We start from the raw sequence: 23,045 nt of genomic DNA on the forward strand, positions 1-23,045 counted from the left end.
GACCAGCTGTGCGTCACATCTCCCGCGCCAGCCTCCTGATCCTGTGAGATCTGCAGACAAAGGTGACCCCATGAAGACCTGCAGTGGGAGAACATCACCTGCCTGTGTACCCTGCAGCAGTCTCTGGCCCAGCAGGTCTACACACTGGAAGATGACCTGGAGCTGTTACACAACACTTGGCAGGAGCTGTTGCAGCAGGCTTACACCACCACCACCGACTGCCTGGTGGCCGCTCTTGCTGCCACCCCAACTCCAGCTCCTGCACCTCTGGTTTCTCCCCCTAGCTGCCCAATGACGACCCCGCACCCAAGGCAGCGGGACCACCCGAGGAAGGTGCCAGTCCTGGGCCCATTCCTGAGCCTCTTCACCCTCCTTCCCCTTCCAGCTCCCCCTCCCAGGTTCTTTCCCTGATCCCTCCCCCAGTTACATTTACCCCAATTAAACAAAACAGAGTTTATTTGTTCAAAACAAAAGGTCTGGTTTATTTTATCAACAGGGGAAGGGAGGGCTGGGAGAGGAAAGGCACAGAGGAGGAAGGCACAGGCTCCCAGGGCAGATTCTCACTAGTGTCCTTGTCTGAAACTCTCCCTCACCTTCCTAATGTGCAATGTCACCGAGGAGCTTACTGGATGAAAGCTGTGCGTGGCTCTTCAAAGGCCCTGGCCAACTTCTTGGCCTCTGCCCCCTCTACCCTGGCAGAAACCCTTGTTCTCACATATATTTTGGAGGACACAGCAGGCCGCTATCACTTGGGGAATGTTCCGCTCACCAAGGTCCCGGTGGATGAGGAGGCAGCAGAACCTTCCCTTCAAATGGCCTAAGGTGCCCTCCTCCATGATGTGGGCCCTGCTGAGCCTGGTGTAAAAACGTTCTTTGGTGGGGTCCAGGTGTCCAGTGAAGGGTTTCATTAGCCAGGGAAGCAAATGGTAGGCAGCGTCCCCTATGATGTACATGGGCACGTCCACATCCCCGACACTGACGGAGTGGTTGGGGGAAAAATGTGCTGGTGTGCAGCTTCTGGAAGAGGCCAGAGTTCCTGAAGAAGTGGGCATCATGCGCCTTTATCTCCTGGTATTAACGGTAGATCAGCCTTGGTGATCCATGAGGGCCTGCAGGACCATTGAAAAGTACCCCATGTGGTTGATATAATTCAATGCCTGGTGATCTGGCACCCAGATGAGGATATGGGTGCCATCAGTGGCTCCCCCACAGTTGGGGAAGCTCATGGTGGCAAAACCAGTGCCGATGAGGTTCACGTCACGCAGGATAATGACTCTACACAGCAGGATGGTGTTGATGGCCCTCACTATCTGCAGAAAGAGACAAACAGGGAATCACAGAGTTGCCAGGGCCCTTGGGAATTCAACCTTCTCCCCCCCACACCAGGAGCAACCCCAACTTGTCCCCATCCCCTGGCAGGGCTTTGAGAGTACGGGACTGAAAAACCTTTCAAGGAGGGAGCTTCCACCCCAATCCCTTCCCTAGGGAACCTCATTCCAGAAGTTCACCAACCTCCTGGGATAACACCACGATAGCGCCATACCTGCATGACAACAGCCCCGATGATTGATCTCCCCGCACCGAACTGGTTCTCCATGGAGTGGTAGCAGTCTGGCATGGCAAACTTGCACAGCGTGATGGCAACCCGCTTCTGGAGGGGGATGGTGGGTTGCATGCGGGTGTCCCATCGCCTGAGGGCAGGGGCGAGCCATTGGCCCAGCTCCATGAAGGTAGCCTTCCACATGTGGAAGTTCTGGAGCCACTGCTGGTCGTCCCACCGCTCCATGCAGGAAAGGATCGTGCTGCATGAGCAGAACTTGGAGAGAAGACAGGAGGTGCCCTATTCCATGAGGGCAGCCTACAGTAACTGCACCAGGTGGTGTGGCATGAGGTCTAAGAACTGGCGACTGCTTTGAGGCAGGTCCAGCTCCATGGCTGGAGTGTGGTGGTGTCCACAAGGGCAATCAGAGCAGGCAGTAAGAAGCTTTCCTGTCCCTCAAGGAGGTAATTTAAGCCCATCAATTCTTTGCCTATCATCAGAAGTTAAAGAGAATAATTTTTTTCCTCCTCATAACATTTTAGGTACTTGAAAACTTAAGCTTTTTCTCAGTCTTCTCCTTTCTAAACAAACCCAATTCTTTCAATCTTCCCTCACAGGTATGTTTTCTAGAACTTTAATCATTTTTGTTGTTGTTCTTTAGACTTGTTCCAGTTTGTCCACATCTTTCCTGAAATGTGCACCCAGAACTGAAGACAATACTTCAGTTGAGGCCTACTCAGCCCAGAGTAGAGCAGAAGAATTCTCATTTAGATTCTTCATCCTAGATTTAGTGACTCTGCCAGTGGGGGAGATAGGTGGAGGGACTCCCTCCAGTCTCCACTAGGCTGCCTGCTGGGTTGCCGATCCCACTGCTTCTGCCCCAGTTGGACTGCCTGCTGGGCTTCAGCAGCTCCAGCCCTGCACTACCATGGGCTGCTGGGGGCTGGGACTGTCAGGGGTTCTGGTTCTGGCTCCAGGTCCACGGCAGTCTACAGGCTCTGGCCCAGCTTCCACAGGATCTCTAGGACTCTGGCCCCACGCTGCAGTGGGCTGCTGGGGGCTTTCATCCCTGGACCCGGTCACTCTGTCACGGGCTGCTGAGAGTATGGACTCCTGCCCCACAGCAGCCCACAGGTTCTGGCCCCACTTCTGCAGGCTGTCTGGGGCTCCAGCCCCACGCTGCTGGGAGCTGCCACCAGCCCCGGCCCCACTTCCACAGGCTGCCTGGGGCTCTAGCCCGAGCCCCGTGCTGTTGCTGGCCCAATCCTGTGCTGCTGGGGGCAGCCCCAACCTGGTCCCATTGACACAGGCTGTCGCGGACTGCCACCAGCCCCTACCCCGTCCGCTGCTTCAACCTGGCCCCTCCTGCCACTAGGCTACCGAGGTTCTCTGAGCCAGGAACATCTGTGGTTCAGCTGGACCAGAGAATTCCGGTTTTGGAAGATACAACCTAGATGGAGCTACTAAAGGTTGTATTTCCCTAGTTTGTTAATGAGAAGGTCATGGTAGACTATATTAAAAGCCTTATTAAGTTTAGATATACCACCAGGCTCGTTACCTTGTCAAAAAAAGCTATCAGTTGGTCTGACATGGATTTATTCTTGACAACTCCACACTGAATATTTCTTATTATATTATCTTCTAGATGTTTGCTTTGTTATCTTTCATAATACACATATTAGGTTGACTGCTTTGTAATTCCCTGGTTTGTCCTTGTTTCCTTTTTTATAGACGGGCACTATCTTTGCCCTTTTCCAGTCTTCCGGAATCTCTCCCATCTTCCATGACTTTTCAAAGCTAGTAGCTAATAGCTCAGATATCTTTTCAGTCAGCTTCTTGTGTATTCTGGGATGCACTTCCTAAGGTACTGGTGACTTGTAGACATCTAACTTGTCCAAGTAATTTTTAACTTGTCCTTTCCCTATTTTAGCTATTTACTATAGTACCTATAGAACATTAATTAATTGACTGTGCATGTAGGGAAGCAGCTGGTTCTTGGAGCACTTAAACCATCTGAGCTTGGCATCTAAAGCATAGGGTGGTAGTATTAGTCACCTTAATTATAAATAAAGCCTGAAAATGTGTGTACATGAGTATGAACATTCTCTTTTTGTAACAGATAACACTTTTTATAACAGCATTGAGCGACAGTGATTTTTCGCTTTGGCTTTTTGTCTTTGTACCATAAACTGCTCAAAAGCACTCTAATGAAGGCAGATCCACATGAGTATATAAAGTAAAGACTACAGATACACAGGACACTACATAGTGAAACCAACTGGTTTTGAACTACCAAATGAGCTGTAACAACACATTACTATACTACACACAGAGATCTGTTAAGGTTAAACGCGCATTTTCAATAGAGGTTACTGCTTACCTAAAAGTCTGCACCTGAATAGGTTCTTTCTGGTTTTGTCCACGCAGTTGATATACTTCTTTGGATGCTTTCTTTAGCATTCTCTCAGCTGCTTGTTCTTGGTGATGTTCAAATTTGGTCTGTCTTGTCTGAAAAATATTAAAGCCAAACTAAAAATTAACAGCTGGAAATATGGAAATGAAGACATCTTGTCAAATAATATGCTTTTCCACTCCTCCTCAATGAAACCAGCCAAGCACAAATCCGAAATAGCTAGACCTGCTAGAGCCACAGGACTGTTTCAGTCCTTATTGCTTCTGAAACGTACTATATTTTCATCTTTCAAATGAGCCTAAGATCATGAAATGAAATGATGTTTTCATGAGAACAAGGGTATCTGCGATGAAACTGTTTATTTAAAATCAGGGAACATTATAATTTCAGCACTTCCAAGATAGCTTTACAGCCAATCAGGCTTGAATCAACAGTTCAGAGTATGCCTGCCCAACATATGGCCCAAGAAACCATACCTGCCTCTCTGCTTCTTTCAACAAATTTCGGAATCGTTCGTCCCGAAGGACCCAGTGGGGAAGATCAGCTTGCCCTCTGAGTTGGGCATCTTCCAGACGTTGCCTCAACTCTCTCAAAGTACATATCTCCTCATTCAGCTGTCTCTGTCTAGTTCTGGATGCCTGGAGATCCAGCTCCAGGTCTAGGGATGTCCTTGCCATAAGCTCAGCCAAAGACGATCGACAGGACTGCTAGGTTATTATAATTCAAATAAAACAGACAACAGAGAGAGTATTCAGAACATGCTGTATTGATTTAGTCTTTGTAGATTAACACAGACATTGCATACAGGCCTCTAACTATTCTGGCACTTCAAGAGTTGAAAATAATGTACTAATTTCACTGTGACAAGACAAAACATATGTTGTATATTAGGCATTCTATTTCAATTTGTGTTTGACGGTAGATACAAGTTTTGGTCTCAAACTCATGCCTTTTTCTAGCAAGATGTCTTAGTTCATATTCATAAGGTGGTGAATCAAACTTATTTTGTGTACCTTTCTTCTGCTGCCATCATGAAATTCTTGCATTCAATGAAGTCTTCAGGAATAGCTTTCAGCAAAGGGTGGCATACACCATTATAGGAGTAATCCCCCAAAAGCATTATGACTCAGAGACAGGTCCTGAGTAAGAATTTCTTCCAAGCTCCCTCCTCCTTGCTTTGAAGGCAGTAAAAAATGGCTACTTATCTCTCCCAGCAATATTATGTAACACCTCTTCCCACACTGGATCAGCAGCACTAATTAGCAAGTATGAGAGATGAAAAACATGGCTCTGCACACTTCCTGTCCCTCTGCTCTGGTAAGAGATTAAAGGGACATTTACCCTTGCTTACTCCTTAACACCTAGGACCAAATAGGGTTATAATGACAATCGCTAATTGTTCTTAATTCACTTTGTGGGTATCCACCCAAGCACAGACTAACCCATAATGTTTTACCACACTGGATAATTAAACCAACCCATAATCAGTATCTATATAAACTGATCATTAGGAGACAGGAAAGTTTTTGTAGTTGTTTATGACTATTTCTCTCTTCTCCTAAAGCCCAAATAGTTTACTGCATTACAGTATCAGATACTTCATAAAAACCGTCTAACACAGACCTCTGAAATGCAGATCAAAATACTGGTACTTCAGTTTGTTAGAAGGTGGTCTCAGTGGAGAAAAAACCCACATGCTCACATACTGTAGCATACCTGCTTATAGCGCAAAGTACGCCTTTCCAATGTATTGCGGATGAACGGTGACTTCCTTGGCAGTGTTGAACTGTCACTGTCACTACGATACAGCTGATCAGAAAAGACAACAAACAGAAACGGACATTTACTCATGGTTGCTTTGAAATTTTAAATGTTGCAAGTTTTTATGACTGGAAACAATGGCATCTATTTTCAGATAACAGACCACTTTCTTAGGATTTACTTACAATAATGAACAAAAGTTCTTTCACTCCATCCTAAACGCGTAATTGACTTCACTTAAAAAAAAACCCTGTTGTACCGTGTCTGAACAATATTTATTTGTTAATAGATGGTACATGTGTTTCATTGTTTCTTCTTAAATTGCCAACAGATTTTTTTAGTTAGGAAGATTACTCTACCATCAAAAGTGGTTTACTCTTGTGTATAACAAGCCACTCTTCTTGGTATATTTGCAAGACGATGACACATGACCAGAATTCATCACCAAATTTAGTTCACTGATTAGATCATTAGCTTTCCCCAGCCAGGGCTGGGTAGTGACAGGGAGTGTGACATGAACACAGATCCATGCTAACATAAGGAGACTGCCAGCCCCTCCTCAAATTTAGTGTGTTTGTTATTATCAAAAGGGAAGAGACGATGAAAAATCAAAGAGCCTGAGACTGATAGTCCCCAGGGTCCAGTGCTCCAGGTCAGTCTGATTGACAAAGCAGGCAGGTCTATGAAGGAGTCAGGAACCCAGGGTCCCATCCTTCTATATGTGGGCAGCAGGGCAGAGCTAAGGAGAGAAGAGCAGCCAGAGAAAACCAGAGAAGTAGCCTAGGGAACAGAGCTGTGCTATGAGCAGAACAGCAGCAGCACTGAGGCAGGCTAGAGCAGCCCACAGAAAGGTGCGATGAACAACTCAGGTGAGCGAGGGGGACCCTGGGCATAGGGCCAAGAGGTTTTACAGGCCAGACATGTAGGGGGAGTAAAACCCGACAGGAGCACTGACCCTGAGAGCATGTGGCCACCACCAGACCAAGTGTCTGTATCACTGCAATACAGCCAGGTCTGGGCCAGGCGGCCTCAGACATGTGAGGAACAGACTGTGACCTTCCCTTACATCCCAAAGATTGTTGTTTGTAATTCCCGTGCCCACGAGGCAGAATTACGTATCTTTTGCTTTAACCGTTACCATATTGTTCCTTTTATTAAATAACAGCTGATATTTTTAATGTATACTCCATCGGCTGCCGGAGTTAAAATTGAGACGTGTGGCTCCGCTGCTATCTGGAGTGGGAGGGGGCATCATGCGGGAGCCCAGGGGCTTTGGATGAGAGGGGAGCAGCGCGTGGAGCCGTGGGGGCTTGGTAGCTGCACAACCTCTTGGGGGCTTGGGAGGAGGGCACGCAAAACGCACACGGCATCTGGGGTGAGAAATGGGAGCCACATGGCCTTGACCCTCGCTGGTGGGGGCCAGAGTTACGTGGCCTCCCACCTCGTGGCTGGAGGGAAAGGACCAGGCTCCACGGTACCTCCTCTCTGCCAGAGGGAGAGGGCTGGGCCAGACCCAGCCTCAGTCTGGACCAACCCCCTTTGCCGCCATAGGGAAGGACCTGGCCTGCTTCGGTCCAGCCCAACCCTCGCCCCCTGGGTGGCTGGAGGGAGGGAGCTGGGTCAGTGCAGCAATTTGAAGTGTGAGAAAGCATTTTCAAGAGACTGCTATTATTTGTACGATGGTAGCAAGAAGGAACCCTCAACAAGAAATGTAACTTCACTAACTGGCAAAAAACAAGATTATGCAACAGAGATCAGTGGGGGTCTATCATTTAATTCATAATATTTTATAGAGAAGTAAGCTCAGTGATAGGAACTCTTTCCAGTGATAATATTTCAAATCAACGCAGAGTTTTTAGCTGACCTGATCCTTGCAAACAGGATGCAAGTATTTTAAAACAGCACTTTTTTCTGCTTCTGAACGTAAAACTGCAAAAAGTTGCTACTCACTCTGCAAACATACTGACTTCGTGCTCCAGGTGAGAAGGTTTGTGATCGAACAATAGTGCTACTACGAACAAAAGCAGAAGCCCGGGTCCTGCGGCAGGCTCTCTCTTTTGGAAGAATAGTGACTTCTTCTGGGAACAGATCCTCTGTGTTAGTTTCTTTATCCACCTACAATCACCAAAACAATACCATTACCCCAATGATCTTTTCTCTCAACAAAAGCAGAAAAACTTGCCATGTAAACTGTGATCTAGTTTTAATATATCCAGAGCATAAATCATCTCTCATTTAAGAAAGTCATTTGAAAACCACTCAATTCTAGATAGTGGGATTGCTTTGAAAGTGCTAACAGCCTTTCTGCTGCGCCTTAAACCATCTGGAGATTAACGCAGCATCTACAGCAGTGATCTCCAACATTTTTACACCCAAGATTAACTTTTAAAAAGTCAGGGCCAGCCAAGATGTTCCCCATACCTTCCCCAAGACCCCACCCTTTCCTTGAGGCCTGGTCCTCTCCATTCCCCTCCTCTCCACCACTTGCTGTCCCCAGCCCTTACTCACTCTCACTGGGTTGAGACAGAAGGTGCAGACCCTGGGGTGAGAATGAGGGATTTGGCTGTGGGAAAGGGTGAGGTGCAAGCTGGGGGAGGGAATTTGGGTGCAGGAGGAGGTGGAGAAGGGGATGCTGGTTCAGGGAGGGGGCTCTACGCTGGAGAGTGTTGGGGTGCTGAGTAAGCCGCAGGCTTGTGAACGTGGGGGTACAGGAGTTTGGGCTTGGGTGTATGAGGGGATCAAGGCAGGGAGGTTGGGAGTATCATGGGCTCAGGACACAGATTTTCTATGAGTGGATGGTGCAGGGGTGTTGGGGCACAGGACTGGGGATGTTTATCAGATAGTTGACTACTCACTAACATCCCTACCTAGAAACAGTACTATTTCCTGAAAAGTGATTTAGTTCTTCTTTTCCACTGAGACAACAGCTTAGGCATCAGTCTTATCCAGCAAACTGTCTGTGCTGTTTGGTGATGTAGCTATAGATCCGAGGTCACCAACATACTGATTGCAATCGACTGGTTGATTATGGGGGCAGCCAGTCGATCGCAAGGTGTTTCCAGCCCTCTCCCCCATTCTCTCCCCACTCCCAAGAAAGAGCCAGCAGTTCTACAAGTTCCTGCAAAAATGGAAGTAGTGCCAGCTTCCTGCGACATGGGGGGGAGAGAAGGGGTGGAAGGAGGAAGTCCCATGGTTGTGCGCCAGATCTGGCATCTCAGGAAGAATGCGCACTACTCCTCCACTCCCCAAAACAGCAGGCACACTTCCTGAGACACCAACTTTGATGTGTAGCTGCAGGACTTCCTTCCCTGTGCTGCCTGCCTGCCTTCCTGAAGAGGGGGGAGGAAAGTGAGGGGTTCCATGGCTGCGCGCCAGAACCAGCATCTCAGGCAGTGCGCCAGCTGTTTTGGGGAGGAGAGGAGCCGCGTGTATGCTTCTTGAGACACTGGATCTGGTGCACAGCCGCGGGACTCCTCCCCCCTTTCCGCCACAGGAAGTAAGGCAGGCAGCAAGGGAAGGAAGTCCCGCGGCTGCACACCAGATCCAATTTACTTACTCAGCTTTTACTACATTTAAAATCCAGAGACGCAGCACAGGTGGCTCCTGTAGCTGGCAGGAGCCAGGAATGCTGAGTCCTGGCTCAAGCCAGCTCTTACTCTACTCCTGCTGTGGCCCTGCAGAGCAGTCCTTATCGAATAATCATGTAGTAGATACAATTTATATCGACTACACGATTAGCCAGATAACTGCAATTTAACATCCTTAGTTCTAGGGAAGGCGGCAACCCCACAGTTAGGTCCTTACACACATAGGAAGAGGAAACTGTCAGAGGGAATCAGGAGACATTTTTCGAAGCTATCACAGAAAAACGTTTAAGTATTTGGAGATCCTGAATATTAAACTTTGAAACAAGCCTCTAAGCTTTCAGATGGCTCATTTAAATATTCATTCAGTACAACCCAAGCAGAACATGATACTACATGGTGTACCACATTCTGACAGGTTCTGATCCTTCATAGGATTAACTCCAAGGGAGCTGCATGGATTTACACTAGCTAGGAACCTGGTCCGTGTCTTAACTCCTCAAATAAAACATTTTAAATAAAGTACAGTCTTCAGGTGTATTAAAACATTATTAAAACATTTTAAATAAAGTACAGTCTTCAGGTGTAAAAATCAACTATGTTTATATTAACATACCCAGAGCAAGGTCAACAAGCTTTTAGTTTTTACATTTTAAAAATCTTTAAAATGTGACATTATGGGTATTTGCATTTGGGGATGGCCTTCTCCACAACACTTCTAGGTATCACGATTACTGAACGTAGATCCATACTCACACACTGTGAGGAAGCCAAACTATTTCACCTTATGTGCTGACAAAATTATTCTGTTCGAGAAACTGGACAAGAATTCAGTTATAAGAAGTAAAATTATGAGAAAACATGCAGTTTTCCCCCAAGAAGTAATTTAAGAGAGCGCATTTAACACAGATTATGATTTTCAGCATTGCAGACAACAGTGTGTCAGGGTTATTGATGCAACTTTGATTTTATTTTCTGATCTGGTGACAAATTCAGCTTCTGCCAGTAATGCATGACATGCACTAGACGTTTGCCAATGTTCTACAATACACTGTTTTTTGTACTTACCTTTAGGGGTGGCGGATGCAGTTTCCCAGAATTGTATTGGCCCGCCTGAACCGCAAACGTATGTCCTCGTAACGAATCACCAAAACATGCCTCTGGATAAGGTGGACTGGTCTGAGTGCAATTACTACATCCGCTGTCAACAGATTCTGCTTGCCAACTCCTAAGGACAGAACATTATCAGGATCTCTCAGAAATTAGATAAAATTATGCAAAAATACGTGCCATGTTAATAAATTTCAACACCCAAATCAAGACCAATTGGTCCTTTTTTTAAATGTTGTCACTGCAGTTCAGAGATATTCCAGTTGAATTAGGTGATGATTCATTTGGGCCTCTGAAGGTGCACATAATTCCATTTCAACTCCTTCAGGAAAGAACCAGCTTTTCTAGTCCTCCCAGAAAGTCACTTCCCAACCTTGAAAAGAACATTAAAATACATAAAAGGTGTCTCTCTCAACAACCATGAAAAAACATGAGAAACTGCAATGACTAGATTATTTAGCCAGTAAAACAAAAGAGCAAGAGGCACACCAACTGAAAGTATTCAAAATTATGAACACCATAAAGTAAGTGGTGCCTTCCTCTTTTGAAAATCTCTCCGAATACTAAAATAAAGGAATATCAAGTAATTAAAAGGCAGAATACAAAAAAACCAGTTACTAAACTTTCATAATTGTTCTTATAATAGAATCATAGAATACTAGGACAGGAAGAGACCTTGAGAGGTCATCGAGTCCAGTCCCTGGTCCTCATGGCAGGACCAAATACTGTCTAGACCATGCCTGATAGACATTTATCTAACCTACTCTTAAATATCTCCACAGATGGAGATTCCACAACTTCCCTGGGCAATTTATTCCAGTGTTTGACTACCCTGACAGTTAGAAACTTTATCCTAATGTCCAACCTAAGCCTCCCTTGCTGCAGTTTAAGCTCATTGCTTCTTGTTCTATCCCCAGAGGCCAAGATGAACAATTTTCTCCCTTATGACACCCTTTTAGATATCTGAAAACTACTATCATGTGCCCCCTCAATCTTCTCTTTTCTAAACTAAACAAACCTAATTCCTTCAGCCTTCCCTCATAGGTCATGTTTTCTAGACCTTTAATCATTCTTGTTGCTCTTCTCTGGACCCTCTCCAATTTCTCCACATCCTTCTTGAAATGCGGTGCCCAGAACTGAACACAATACTCCAATTGAAGCCTAACCAGCGCAGAGTAGAGCGGAAGAATGACTTCTTGTGTCTTGCTCACAACATACCTGTTAATGCATCCCAGAATCATGTTTGCTTTCTTTGCAACAGCATCACACTGCTGACTTATATTCAACTTGTGGTCCACTATAACCCCTAGATCCCTTTCTGCCGTACTCCTTCCCAGACAGTCGCTTCCCATTCTGTATGTATGAAACTGATTGTTCCTTCCTAAGTGGAGCACTTTGCATTTGTCTTTATTAAATTTCATCCTATTTACCTCAGACCATTTCTCCAATTTGTCCAGGTCATTTTGAATTATGACCCTATCCTCCAGATTAGTTGCAACTCCTCCCAGCTTGGTATCATCTGCAAACTTAATAAGCATACTTTCTATACCAATATCTAAATCGTTGATGAAGATGTTGAACAGAGCCGGTCCCAAAACAGACCCCCTGAGGAACCCCACTTGTTATGCCTTTCCAGCAGGATTGTGAACCATTAATAACTACTCTCTGAGTACGGTTATACAGCCAGTTATGCACCCACATTATAGTAGCCCCATCTAAGTTGTATTTACCTTGTATATTGATAAGAATATCATGCGAGACCATATCGAACGCCTTACTAAAGTCTAGGTATACTACATCCACCGCTTCCCCCTTATCCACAAAACTCGTTATCCTATTAAAGAAAGCCATCAGATTGGTTTGACACGATTTGTTCTTTACAAATCCATGCTGGCTGTTCCCTATCACCTTGCCACTTTCCAAGTGTTTACAGATGATTTCCTTAATTACTTACTCCATTATCTTCCCTGGCACAAAAGTTAAACTAATTGGTCTGTAGTTTCCTGGGTTGTTCTTATTTCCCTTTTTATAGATAGGCACTATATTTGCCCTTTTCCAGTCCTCTGGAATCTCTCCTGTCTCCCATGATTTTCCAAAGATGATAGCTAGAGGCTCAGATACCTCCTCTATCAGCTCCTTGAGTATTCTAGGATGCATTTCATCCGGCCCTGGTGACTTGCAGGCATCTTCTTCGAGATGTGTTGGTCCCATCCACTCCAATTCAGGTGGGCATGCACCATGTGCGCCAACATTGGAAACTTTTCCCCTTGCAGTATTCCTCTGAAATGGCGCTGCTATACAGCTCTATATATGACCCTGTTGACCCACCCCTGCCCTCCTCTCCCCTCCCGTTGGTTCTTTCTTGCTACTCTACCAGAGGGGAAGGAGAGTGGTACTGGAATGGACATGAACAACAGCTCTCAAAGAACGACAGTTACAAAAGGTTAGTAACTGATTTTTCTTCAGTGCTTCTTCATGTCAATTCTAATGCAGGTAACTCCCAAGCTACTACGAAGGAGTTGGGGTCAGAGCTAGTGCGCTACGAATTGTAGAACTGCCCTACCCACAACAGTGGGCCTGCTGATCAATGGCATAATGGGGCCGTGAATGTATGAACTGAGGACTAGGGGGCTGCCTTGCATATGTCTTAAACAGGGACCCAGGCTGAGAAAGCTGTAAAGAAGGCCAAAGGAAGGGTTTCCCTTTAAAGGCCCCTCTGGAGCCAGAATGTCTACTATGGACTCCTCAATTTCAGCCACCTCCCCCACTTGGATGCCGATGTTGCAGGCCATTCTGCAAAGTAGGTCCTGATGGGCCCTCTGATCAATAAGAAGGGACCCTGATATGGATGAGCAAGGTGGGGACCTATGACTGCTACGTGACCTCAACCTATCTCTCCGGGATGCCAGTACTGGCAAGTACTGCCATGTCTCTGAGCCTGAAGAGAAGTGGTGCTGGTGCCTTGCATGCTGAGAGGATGGAGCTTCATATCTCAGTGCTGGATAGGATCTAGTCCTGGTGCCAGTGAGCGTCAAGAGTCTCCTTCCAGTACCACAACCTGATACTGCTCTTGGTGAAGAGAGATGAGCCTCCCGTGCTGGTACCATGCATACCTGGTATGAACCTCAGGGCCAAAGACTAGTGCGGGGTCTCCAGCGAGGTGGACCAGTGCAGTACACAGTGACAGTCTGGAGACAGCAACTGCCTGATCACAATCACAAGCTTGCCTTACGAAACAGTGTATTGGAGGTGCCAGAGGGCTTGGTGCCTCTGACCGTGGTTGCAGTCCTGTGAGAACTATGACAGCTAATATTTAACTAACACTATAAGAACAATACAATCGTATGACTAATGAGCGAACGTTAAGGAATGGCACACTTGCAGAGCAAGCTATGGATGGTAAGAAGGAACTGATTGAGGGATGGGTCAACAGGGTCATATATAGCGCTGTATACTGGCACCACTCCAGGGGGCTCCATGGCTGACCCAACGGAGGCTGCTAGGGGAAAGTTTCCGATGGCTGTGCATGTGATGCACACACATCTGAATAGGAATGGACATGAATAAGAACTCGAACTTCTTAGTAATGCACTTTAGGAGCACAATTAGTAATGTGATATTCATTATTAAGACTTTGCATAAAGTGGGAAGTTGAAAGGTGGTAATAATCTCACTTTTTTCCCCTGTTCTACTGAGCAGTACCTTAAGGACCATGCGGTTGGCTTCGAGGAACACTTTTTTTAGATGGCTCAATTTCATTTTTCTGGGACCTGACTGTTTTCTTAAGTAGATACAGCTATACTAAATCAGGAGGGTAGCTGTCTGGTATAACAACTCCAGCAGCTGATCCTTAGTAGGGATATAAAAATCACATTTAACCCATTAACCGGTTAAACATGAAGCCCGGCTATTCTCCCCCCACCCTTCCAATGGTTAACAGGAAGTTTAACTGGTTAACCAATTGGTGTGGGGAGGGGGGAGAAAGCAGGGCCAGGCTCTCTGCTGCAAGCCCCATGGAGTTGGAGTAGCCCATGGTGGATGAGAAGCTGCTCCAGCCCATACCAATTAACCAGAATGCTAAGCATTGCCCATTAAGGAATTAACTTTTCACAATCCTGATCCTTAGCCTGATAGAGGTGGAACAATTCCTGATGCTTTCAATGTACATCGACAGTATGAGATTTGGTTGCTCATGTCATTATCTTACTTTGAATAACTAAAAGTATTGTTACTAGACCTAAAATTATGCAGTCACTTTTTTACATTCCATAAAGAAGCAGTCTCCCTTATGCAATGTAAGACAATACTACCATAACATATATTTTTAATAAAAGCCAAAGCAAAAAAATTACAGCCTATCCATTTTTCTAAGGACAGCATCTGAAAAAGCTGTTGCTTTTCTTAAAAGTGGGTTACACCACGAGGGGAGTTGCTGTACAAAAGGAGATCCTCATTTTGACTATAAACTTAAATACTAACTTTTCTGATCAATTTGTTGGTAGAAAGGAGGAGAAATTGTTTCAGCAAGATAAAGCCAGGAACCTGCACATCTTTCTGATGGGAAAATAGTAAAACTAAAATAAATTGTTCACTTACTGACTCCTGAGAAGTAAGATGCAACTTTAAAGCAGTGTCACTGATCTAACTGGGATTCTCAGCCCACATGTCTTTAAAGAAACTAAAACAGCAAAGGTCTTGTAGACTTCTGACATACCTTTTGCTCCTAAGATTTTCAACACTGTCACAAGGAGTTTAAAAAATGAACAATCCTGGAGTTCATACAACCTATCAGCTATGTTCTTCACTCATATTTAAAAGACAAAGGTCAAATAACGTCAACATATTTAATGTACTAACTTCCAAAATGCCCTTCTTTTCAAAACTGGAGGGGGAGAAAAAGCAAAAATCTTGATTGTTGCATACAGCAAAGGAAGTCTGAATGCAGCAGCTAAAGGCATCTGCTCTGTAATATAGGAAGTGAATTTAATTCTATTCAACTGCTTATGTTCATTCAGTGATGGTTTAAATTATTCTCAAGAGAAGCTAGCTCTATTTTAAGAACAATTAAATGCAGTTTAACGTTATAATCTTTATACGTTATATCTTTTTGGTGTTCTCCTACTTCCCAAACAATGTAGTAAATTTTGTCCTCCACTGCCAGCAAAATCTTGTCACAATTATTGAGTTATGAGAAGTCCTTAGAATCAGACCCAGGTGGCTTACCTATTTCTAAAATGGATACCGTGTCCTAGAGGTTTCACTTCCTGTGTATTCTGATTTGGCACAGTTGTGAGTGGCAAAGGGTGAAAGAATCTTGCTATAAGTAATATTTGCCAAGAAAAAGTCATAGTTTACTTTAGACACTTTTAGCACTTTTTAGCAGCCAGGGCCACACAAAAAGTAAACGGATTAGTCTGCAACGATGTAAAACCAGCCTAGAACTGAAAAATAAAAATGGCAATAAAAAGTGACACGTGAAGTAGCAATTGCAGTAGAAAGATCCTTAAAACTGAACGGGTGTCTATGAAGCCAAGAGGATTAAAGATGGAGCAAGTCTGCAGTCAAGAAAAGTGATATTTAAAAAAAAAAGTATTCCTTTTGTTAGACTAACCCAAGAATGTCCATATTTTATCTCTGAGAATCTAAAAATCGAATAGCAATGTTGTTTTCAGAAATATGCACAAGTTGATAAATAACAGGCTTTTCCAGTTTACATAATTTAGTTCACTCAATATGTGGATCAGAACTGTGTCTTTTTACAGGCTTTATAAAACATAATTCAACATTAGTCAAGTAAGTTTTCATATTGGGCTGAGTAAAATTTTCAGAAGTACCTAAGCGATTTAGGCTCCGAAGTGACAGTCATTGTTCAAAGTGGAAAGTATGGTCAGTTACCTACAGTAACTGTGGCTCTTATGTATGAATTGTTCACAGAGATTCAACTCCCAGTACACATGCATACCATACATGCAAGATTGAATTCGTTTGGACAGGTGGAGCCATGCCTGCACCCTAGATATCCTTGTGTCCTCTGCAACCTAGGCTTAAAGGGCTGAGCAGGCCCGACAGTCCCTCAATTCCTTCACCAATACAGAATCTCAGGGAATTACTGCATAGTAGCAAGGAGAGTGAGTCATGGAATCCATGTGGATAACCCATCCCAAAGACCCACAATCAGGGCAGGGCTTTATTTTCGTCTTTGAGTGACTATAGATTTCATTCTTAGTATTTAACAAAGTCACCATCTGTTTGCAAGGAGGTGGATGGTAGGAGTCCTACTTGTGACTACAGGACAGCCCTTCCAAAAACATGCATCTGATTTGAAAGCTTCTGCCAAAAAAAGGGGTGTCCTGCAAAGACATGGACCAAGCTCCATATAGTGCCCTAGAAATTTCATGTCATAGAATCATAGAGCTAGAAGAGACCTCAGGAGGTCATCAAGTCCAGCCCCCTACCCAAAGCAGGATCAATCCCAACTAAATCAACCCAGCCAGGACTCTCTCAAGGGATGGAGATTCCACCACCTCCCTAGGTAACCCATTCCAGTGCTTCACCACCCTCCTAGTGAAATAGCTTTTCCTAATATCCAACCTAGACCTCTCCCACTGTAACTTGAGACCATTGCTCCTTGTTCTGCCATCCATCACTACTGAGAACAGCCTTTTTCCAGCCTCTTTGGAACCTCCCTTCAGGAAGTTGAAGGCTGCTATCAAATCCCCCTCACTCTTCGCTTCTGCAGACTCAACAAATCCAAATTCCTCAGACTCCCCTCATAGGTCATGCGCTCCAGACCCCTAATCATTTTGGTTGTCCTCCACTGGACCTTCTCCAACATCCTTTCTATAGTGGGGGTCCCAGAACTGGACACAATACTCGAGGTGTGGCCTCACCAGAGCTGAATAAAGGGGAATAATCACTTCTCTGGATCTGCTGGCATTCCTCCTCCTAATGCAGTCTAATATGCCATTAGTCTTCTTGGCTGCAAGGGCACACTGTTGACTCCTATCCAGCTTCTCATCCACTGTAATCACCAGGTCCTTTTCTGAAGAACTGCTACTTAGCCAGTTGGTCCCCAGCATGTAACAATGCTTGGGATTCTTCCGTCCCAAGTGCAGGACTCTACACTTGTCCTTGTTGAACCTCATCAGATTTCTTTTGGCCCAATCCTCTAATTTGTCTAGGTCACTCTGGATCCTATCCCTGCCCTCCAGCACACCTACCTCTTCCCCTACCTTAGTGTCATTTGCAAATGTGCTGATGGTGCAATCCATCCCCTTCCAGGTCATTAATAAAATGATGAACAAAACCGGTCCTAGAATAGATCCTTGGGATACTCCACCAGAAACCTATCGCCACAATCTGACATTGAGCCATTGATCACTACTCCTTTGGGCCTGATAGTCTAGCCAGCTTTCTATCCATCTTACCATCTATTTATCCAATCCAGACTCCCTTAACTTGCTGGCAAGAATATTGTGGGAGACCATATCAAAAGCTTTGTTGAAGTCAAGGTATATCACATCCACTGACTTTCCCATATCCACAGAGCCAGTTACATCATCATAGAAGCTGAACAGATTGGTCAGGCACGACTTTCCCTTCGTGAATCCATATTGACTATTCCTGATCACTCTTCTCACTTCCAAGTCCCTCAAAATGGATTCCTTGAGGATCCCCTCCATGATTTTTCCAGGGACTGAGGTAAGGCTGACTGGTCTGTAGTTCACAGGATTATCCTTCTTTCCTTTTTAAAAGATGGTCACTGCATTTGCCTTTTTCCAATCAGCCGGGATCTCTCCCGAGCTCCATGAGTTTTCAAAGACAATGGCCAAAGGCTCTGCAATGACATTTGCCAACTCCCTCACCTCGGATCCATGGATTTGTGTATGTCTAACTTTTCTAAATAGTTCCTAACTTGTTCTTTCCCAACCAAGGGCTGTCCACCTCTGTCCCCTATGGCACTGTCTAGTGCATTAGTCTGGGAGCTGACTTTATGCCTGAATACAGAGGCAAAGAAAGCATTGAGTACTTCAGCTTTTCCCACATCATCTGTCAAAAGGTTACCTCCCTCATCCAGTAGGGGCCCCACATCCTCTCTGATCACTCTCTTCTTGCTAACATGCCTGTAGAAACCTTTCTTGTTATCCTTCACATCCCTTGCTAGCTTTAATTCCAATTGCGCTTTTGCCTTCCTGATAACTCCCCTGCATTCTCGAGCAATATATTTATACTCCTCAGTCATCTGTCCAAGTTTCCATTTCTTGTAAGCTTCTTTTTGTGTTTCAGCTCACCAAGGATTTCCCCGGTAAGCCAATCTGGTTGCCTACTATATTTGCTTTTCTTGCTGCGCATTGGGATGGTTTCTTCCTGTGCCTTCAATAAGGCTTCTTTAAAATACTGCCAGCTCTCCTAGACTCCTTTCCCCTTCAGGTAAGCATCCCAGGGAATCCTGCCCATCAGTTCTCCGAGGGAGTCAAAGTCTGCTTTTCTGAAGTCCAAGATGGGTATTTTGCTACTCTCCTTTCTTCCTTTGGTTAGGATCCTGAAATCTACCATCTCATGATCACTGCTTCCCAGGTTGTCACCCAGCTCTACTTTCCCTACTAGTTCCTCCCTGTTTGTAAGCAACAGGTCAAGCTGCACATGGCCCCTGGTCGGTTCCTTCAGCACTTGTACCAAGAAGTGTATAGGGATATTGTTCTAAAAGGCAATAGAACATGTCTGAAACCTCAGGGAATAAACTCTAATGTGATGAAGTTCATCTAACCGGTCCAACTCCTAGCAAGTATACATGTAGTGGGAGATTTACCTGGATAACCTCTGTAAGGATATAGGATATACTTTAGCTCTACTTACAAAGGTGACAAATAGTTATATATGTTAGTCTCTAAGGTGCCACAGAACTAAACATTACATCAAATGTGTGAAGATTGGCTACCTTCAGGGCTAAGTGAGGCTGGGGGGGAGGAGGCAGTGAATGGATTGGTTTATATGAAACACTGAAATAACTTTTTAATTGATAAGCGGTACAACGTATGATTGATAGGAACAGGTGAGCGAGGCTCTTCCTGCTCGTCAGAAGATTGCAACTCTGAGATGTGGCCAGAGAGCTCAGGGCGGAATGTTGGCACTAACAGAGAGAGACCGACCAAATGGACGAGGCCTTACTGAAGTCTTTCAGTGTCTGAAGCGTCTCACACTGATCTCTTGAAAAGTGCCATCTGGAGAAAGACTGACAAATGGAACTTTAGTCCAAAGTGTCTCCCTCTCCTCTGCACAGTAGACACTGGGGCTATGTCTAGACTGCATCTCCGTCGACAAAGGGATGCAAATCAAGCACATAGAAATTGCTAATAAAGCAGGGATTTAAATATCTTGTGCTTTGTTAGCATAAACATTGCCATCACTTTTTTCCGAAATGGAGCTTTTTGGGGGAAAAAAACCGGCAGTCTAGACGCAGATTTGTCAAAAATAAACCCTTTTTTGACAGATTCTGTATTCCTCAAAAAATGAGGTTTACAGGATGTCAAAAAAAGATTTATTTTCGACAGATACGTGTCTAGACTGCCGTTCCCCCTCCCCCCCCAAAAAAGCTCCGTTTAGAGGGAAAAAAAAGCTGTGGCCACGTTTATGCTAACGAAGCACAGGATATTTAAATCCCTGCTTCATTAGCAATTTCGATGTGCCTAATCTACATCTCTCTGTCAACAGAGAGGTGTAGTCTAGACACAGCCAGGGAGTACCCTGTTAACAGACGTCAAAATACTGTACAAGGGATAGGTCTTGAATCTTAGAAATTTCGCTTCTACTACATTTCTCTTACATATTGCTAACCTAACTGAAATTTACTAGCATATGTGAATCTTATCTAAGAAGCCACTAACTTTTTGTAGTTATATTACCCACAGGCAATTAACTAAGTTAAGTAACATTAGTTCAATGTGCAGAGAAAATGTGGACACTGAAGAAGTTCCATCTAACTACCAAAGGTGATGAGAGAATTAGGAGATAACAGGGCCCACTCTATCCTTTATATTCTCAGGCAGAGGGTGTGAGGACATCTAGGGTTGATACAGCTGGGCTGGACACTGCTGGCAAAAAGAATCAAACTTCTTGTACATAGTGTATAAGTGTACCAGGGTACCAACAGTGGAATCCATGTGCATAATGTATCTTAAATAAGCCTTTAATTCTCTCAGACATTTCTGAACATGTTACCCTATTTATGAATAAAGTTAGGATTAGTCTAATATTTATACAAGGATCTAACCATAATAAGAAAAAACTCTCCACAGCATGATGAATCTCTGCTGAGAAGCGTAATCCACTCACAATGCATTTTACAACATAGCTTTGGGGGTTAATAAAATTCAGAAAAATTCTAAAAAATGCTCTGTAGAATTAGAGTAGTGAATGTCTTCTACATTTGCATGTTTCCCATCCCGTGCAGCTACTAGCACTGTATTATCTCTAGTGTACAAACTGCTCTTATTGTTAAGGAAATAGCATACCATGGTATTGTTAATATATACATATCAATCCCCCTCTTCCTCCAGAAAATGCATCCTTTTACAGTATGAACTCCATTTCTAATTTTTGTACAAGGTCATCTATAAGCAATTTAAAATGCCTAAATGTGTAGCTTAATCCCAAACTAATGTGTATAGATGTTTCCAAGGTGAGGACATGAAGTGTCTGTCTACATTTCAACTTTGTTTCCTCTGCAACATACAACTGTATTTAAATTTCTCTTCATAAATACAACAGAATTTTAATTAAAGTGCAAATTACATTCTGGAAAGTGACTATAACAATGACAATGAAGGGTTACTTGCTTCCTGCTCCACAAGAGCTCCCTGCCAAATTACTTAATTTATAACAAGAAGATGTCTTCTACCACTTTCCTAGCGGCCATCCCTGCAAACTCAAGCTGGGATCTGAGAGCAAGCTGGTTTCCTTCCTGATTGCACATGATCATAAACTATAATGATCTTCGACACTGAATACAGGCAGAGAACAGAACTCAGAGTAAGAAATGTTGTTTTTGCAGTTGTACTCGGGGAGAAAACCACAGTGTAAACTTCAGCTGAGATCTTACAGATTCTTTTTGATTGGGGTTTAGCCTATTATTTTTACCTTTCTGATACAGCTTCTGCCTGATCTTCCTTTCTTTCTATCTCTAGGATTTCCTCCTCTGTGTACTCCAATTTCACTCTTTCTTCTGCCAGCTCTCTCTCTACTGCTTCCAGCTGAGCTGTGGTCCTAGCTAATAGGGCTGTCACTGCATCCTGGAAGAGAAAATAGACTTCAAATAAAATAGCTTAAACCAGCAGTTGGTTCTTATGGAGTTTTCAGAATAAAAGAATTGTTGTAATACTCTCAGAGAAGTGTGACCTGAATCATGACTTTGTACTCATGAGATATCAAAACATAAAGGTTTAGTCACTTGGCAAAATGTGAATGTTTTACATTTATTTTAAATAGCAGTAATAGGATTAGGATTGCGTACAAGCATAAATGTTTACAAAACATGAGTGTGGAAAACTGAGTAAGATTTCTGATTTCCTTTAAAGATGCTTCAAAACTTAAAATATTTTCAGATTCTTGAGGAGTATCTGTGTATGCAACTGGAATAAAACACAGTATAAAATTGTCTTTCACAGTGAAAAGAATTAACCAGTTGCAATGCAGTGTTCCTTACACTGAAAAAACCCCTGATTCTTCTATTTTATAAAATATTTTGAAAATGTTGGTTTTCGAGTCATTCTCAAATACTGAAATTAACACAAAACACTCCCCACATATAGGAAAGCTATATTTTCTACTAAAATTCAGTGATACTGAAACTTTGACCTTTTAGACATACATATGCATATATTACTTATGCTTTGATTATCTATGCAGCTATGTTTTAGTATTTAATTATAATGGTAGAAACATACATGTGATTTTGACTAGGGCTGTTAATCACAATTAACTAAAAAACGTATTGTACTTAAAAATCATAATCACAATTCTAATCACTCTGTTAAACAATAGACCAACATTTGAAATGTATTAAACATGTTTTGATTTTTTCTACACACAATACAAAATGTACAATGAATATTATTTTTGGTTACAAATATTTGCACTGCAAAAACAATAAACCAAAGAAATATTTTTCAATTCACCTCAGACAAGTAAGCAATCTCTGGATTGTAAAAGTTTGATTTACACATGTAGAATTTTTTTATGCAATTACTCCAATATAATGTAAAAGTATGGAGCCTAAAGGACCATTCAGTCCTACTACTAGTTCAGCCAAACATGTTTGTGTACAGAAGATAATGCTGCCCACTTCTTGTTTACAACTGCAGAATGTGATTATTACAGCTTGTTAGAAAACATAACCCCAACTACACATATAAAAGATGGGGTCTAAATTAGCTGTTACCACTCAAGAAAGAGATCTGAAAACTTCCATTCAACATGCAGTAGCAGTTGAAAAAGCATACAGTGTTAGGAATCATTAAGAAATGGGGAATAAGACAGAAAATATCTTATTGCTTCTGTATGAATTCATTGTATGCCCACATCTTGAATACTGTTCAGAGATCTCAAAAAAGATATAGGTGTGAAGTATTAAAAGAGCAAC

General features: G+C 43.5%; 1 protein-coding gene across 6 annotated transcripts in view; it reads right to left on the reverse strand.

The window, feature by feature from the left end:
* WWC3 (WWC family member 3) overlaps positions 1–23,045 on the reverse strand; it is a 216,659-nt gene that overhangs the window by 31,390 nt on the left and 162,224 nt on the right. For 3 of the 6 annotated variants that reach the window (XM_075915061.1, XM_075915067.1, XM_075915035.1), the window contains exons 17-22: positions 21,545–21,696; positions 10,367–10,526; positions 7,665–7,829; positions 5,670–5,762; positions 4,430–4,660; positions 3,921–4,048 (exon numbers count right to left, since the gene is read on the reverse strand). In XM_075915061.1, the coding sequence (XP_075771176.1) occupies positions 3,921–4,048; positions 4,430–4,660; positions 5,670–5,762; positions 7,665–7,829; positions 10,367–10,526; positions 21,545–21,696 (929 nt within the window). Of the gene's footprint in view, positions 1–458; positions 2,031–3,920; positions 4,049–4,429; positions 4,661–5,669; positions 5,763–7,664; positions 7,830–10,366; positions 10,527–21,544; positions 21,697–23,045 lie in introns of those variants that run through there. The other 3 variants (XR_012898891.1, XM_075915056.1, XM_075915044.1) reach the window with 3 other exon arrangements.

This window comes from Pelodiscus sinensis, chromosome 1 (genome assembly GCF_049634645.1).
Source record: "Pelodiscus sinensis isolate JC-2024 chromosome 1, ASM4963464v1, whole genome shotgun sequence".
Taxonomy (NCBI): Eukaryota; Metazoa; Chordata; order Testudines; family Trionychidae; genus Pelodiscus; species Pelodiscus sinensis.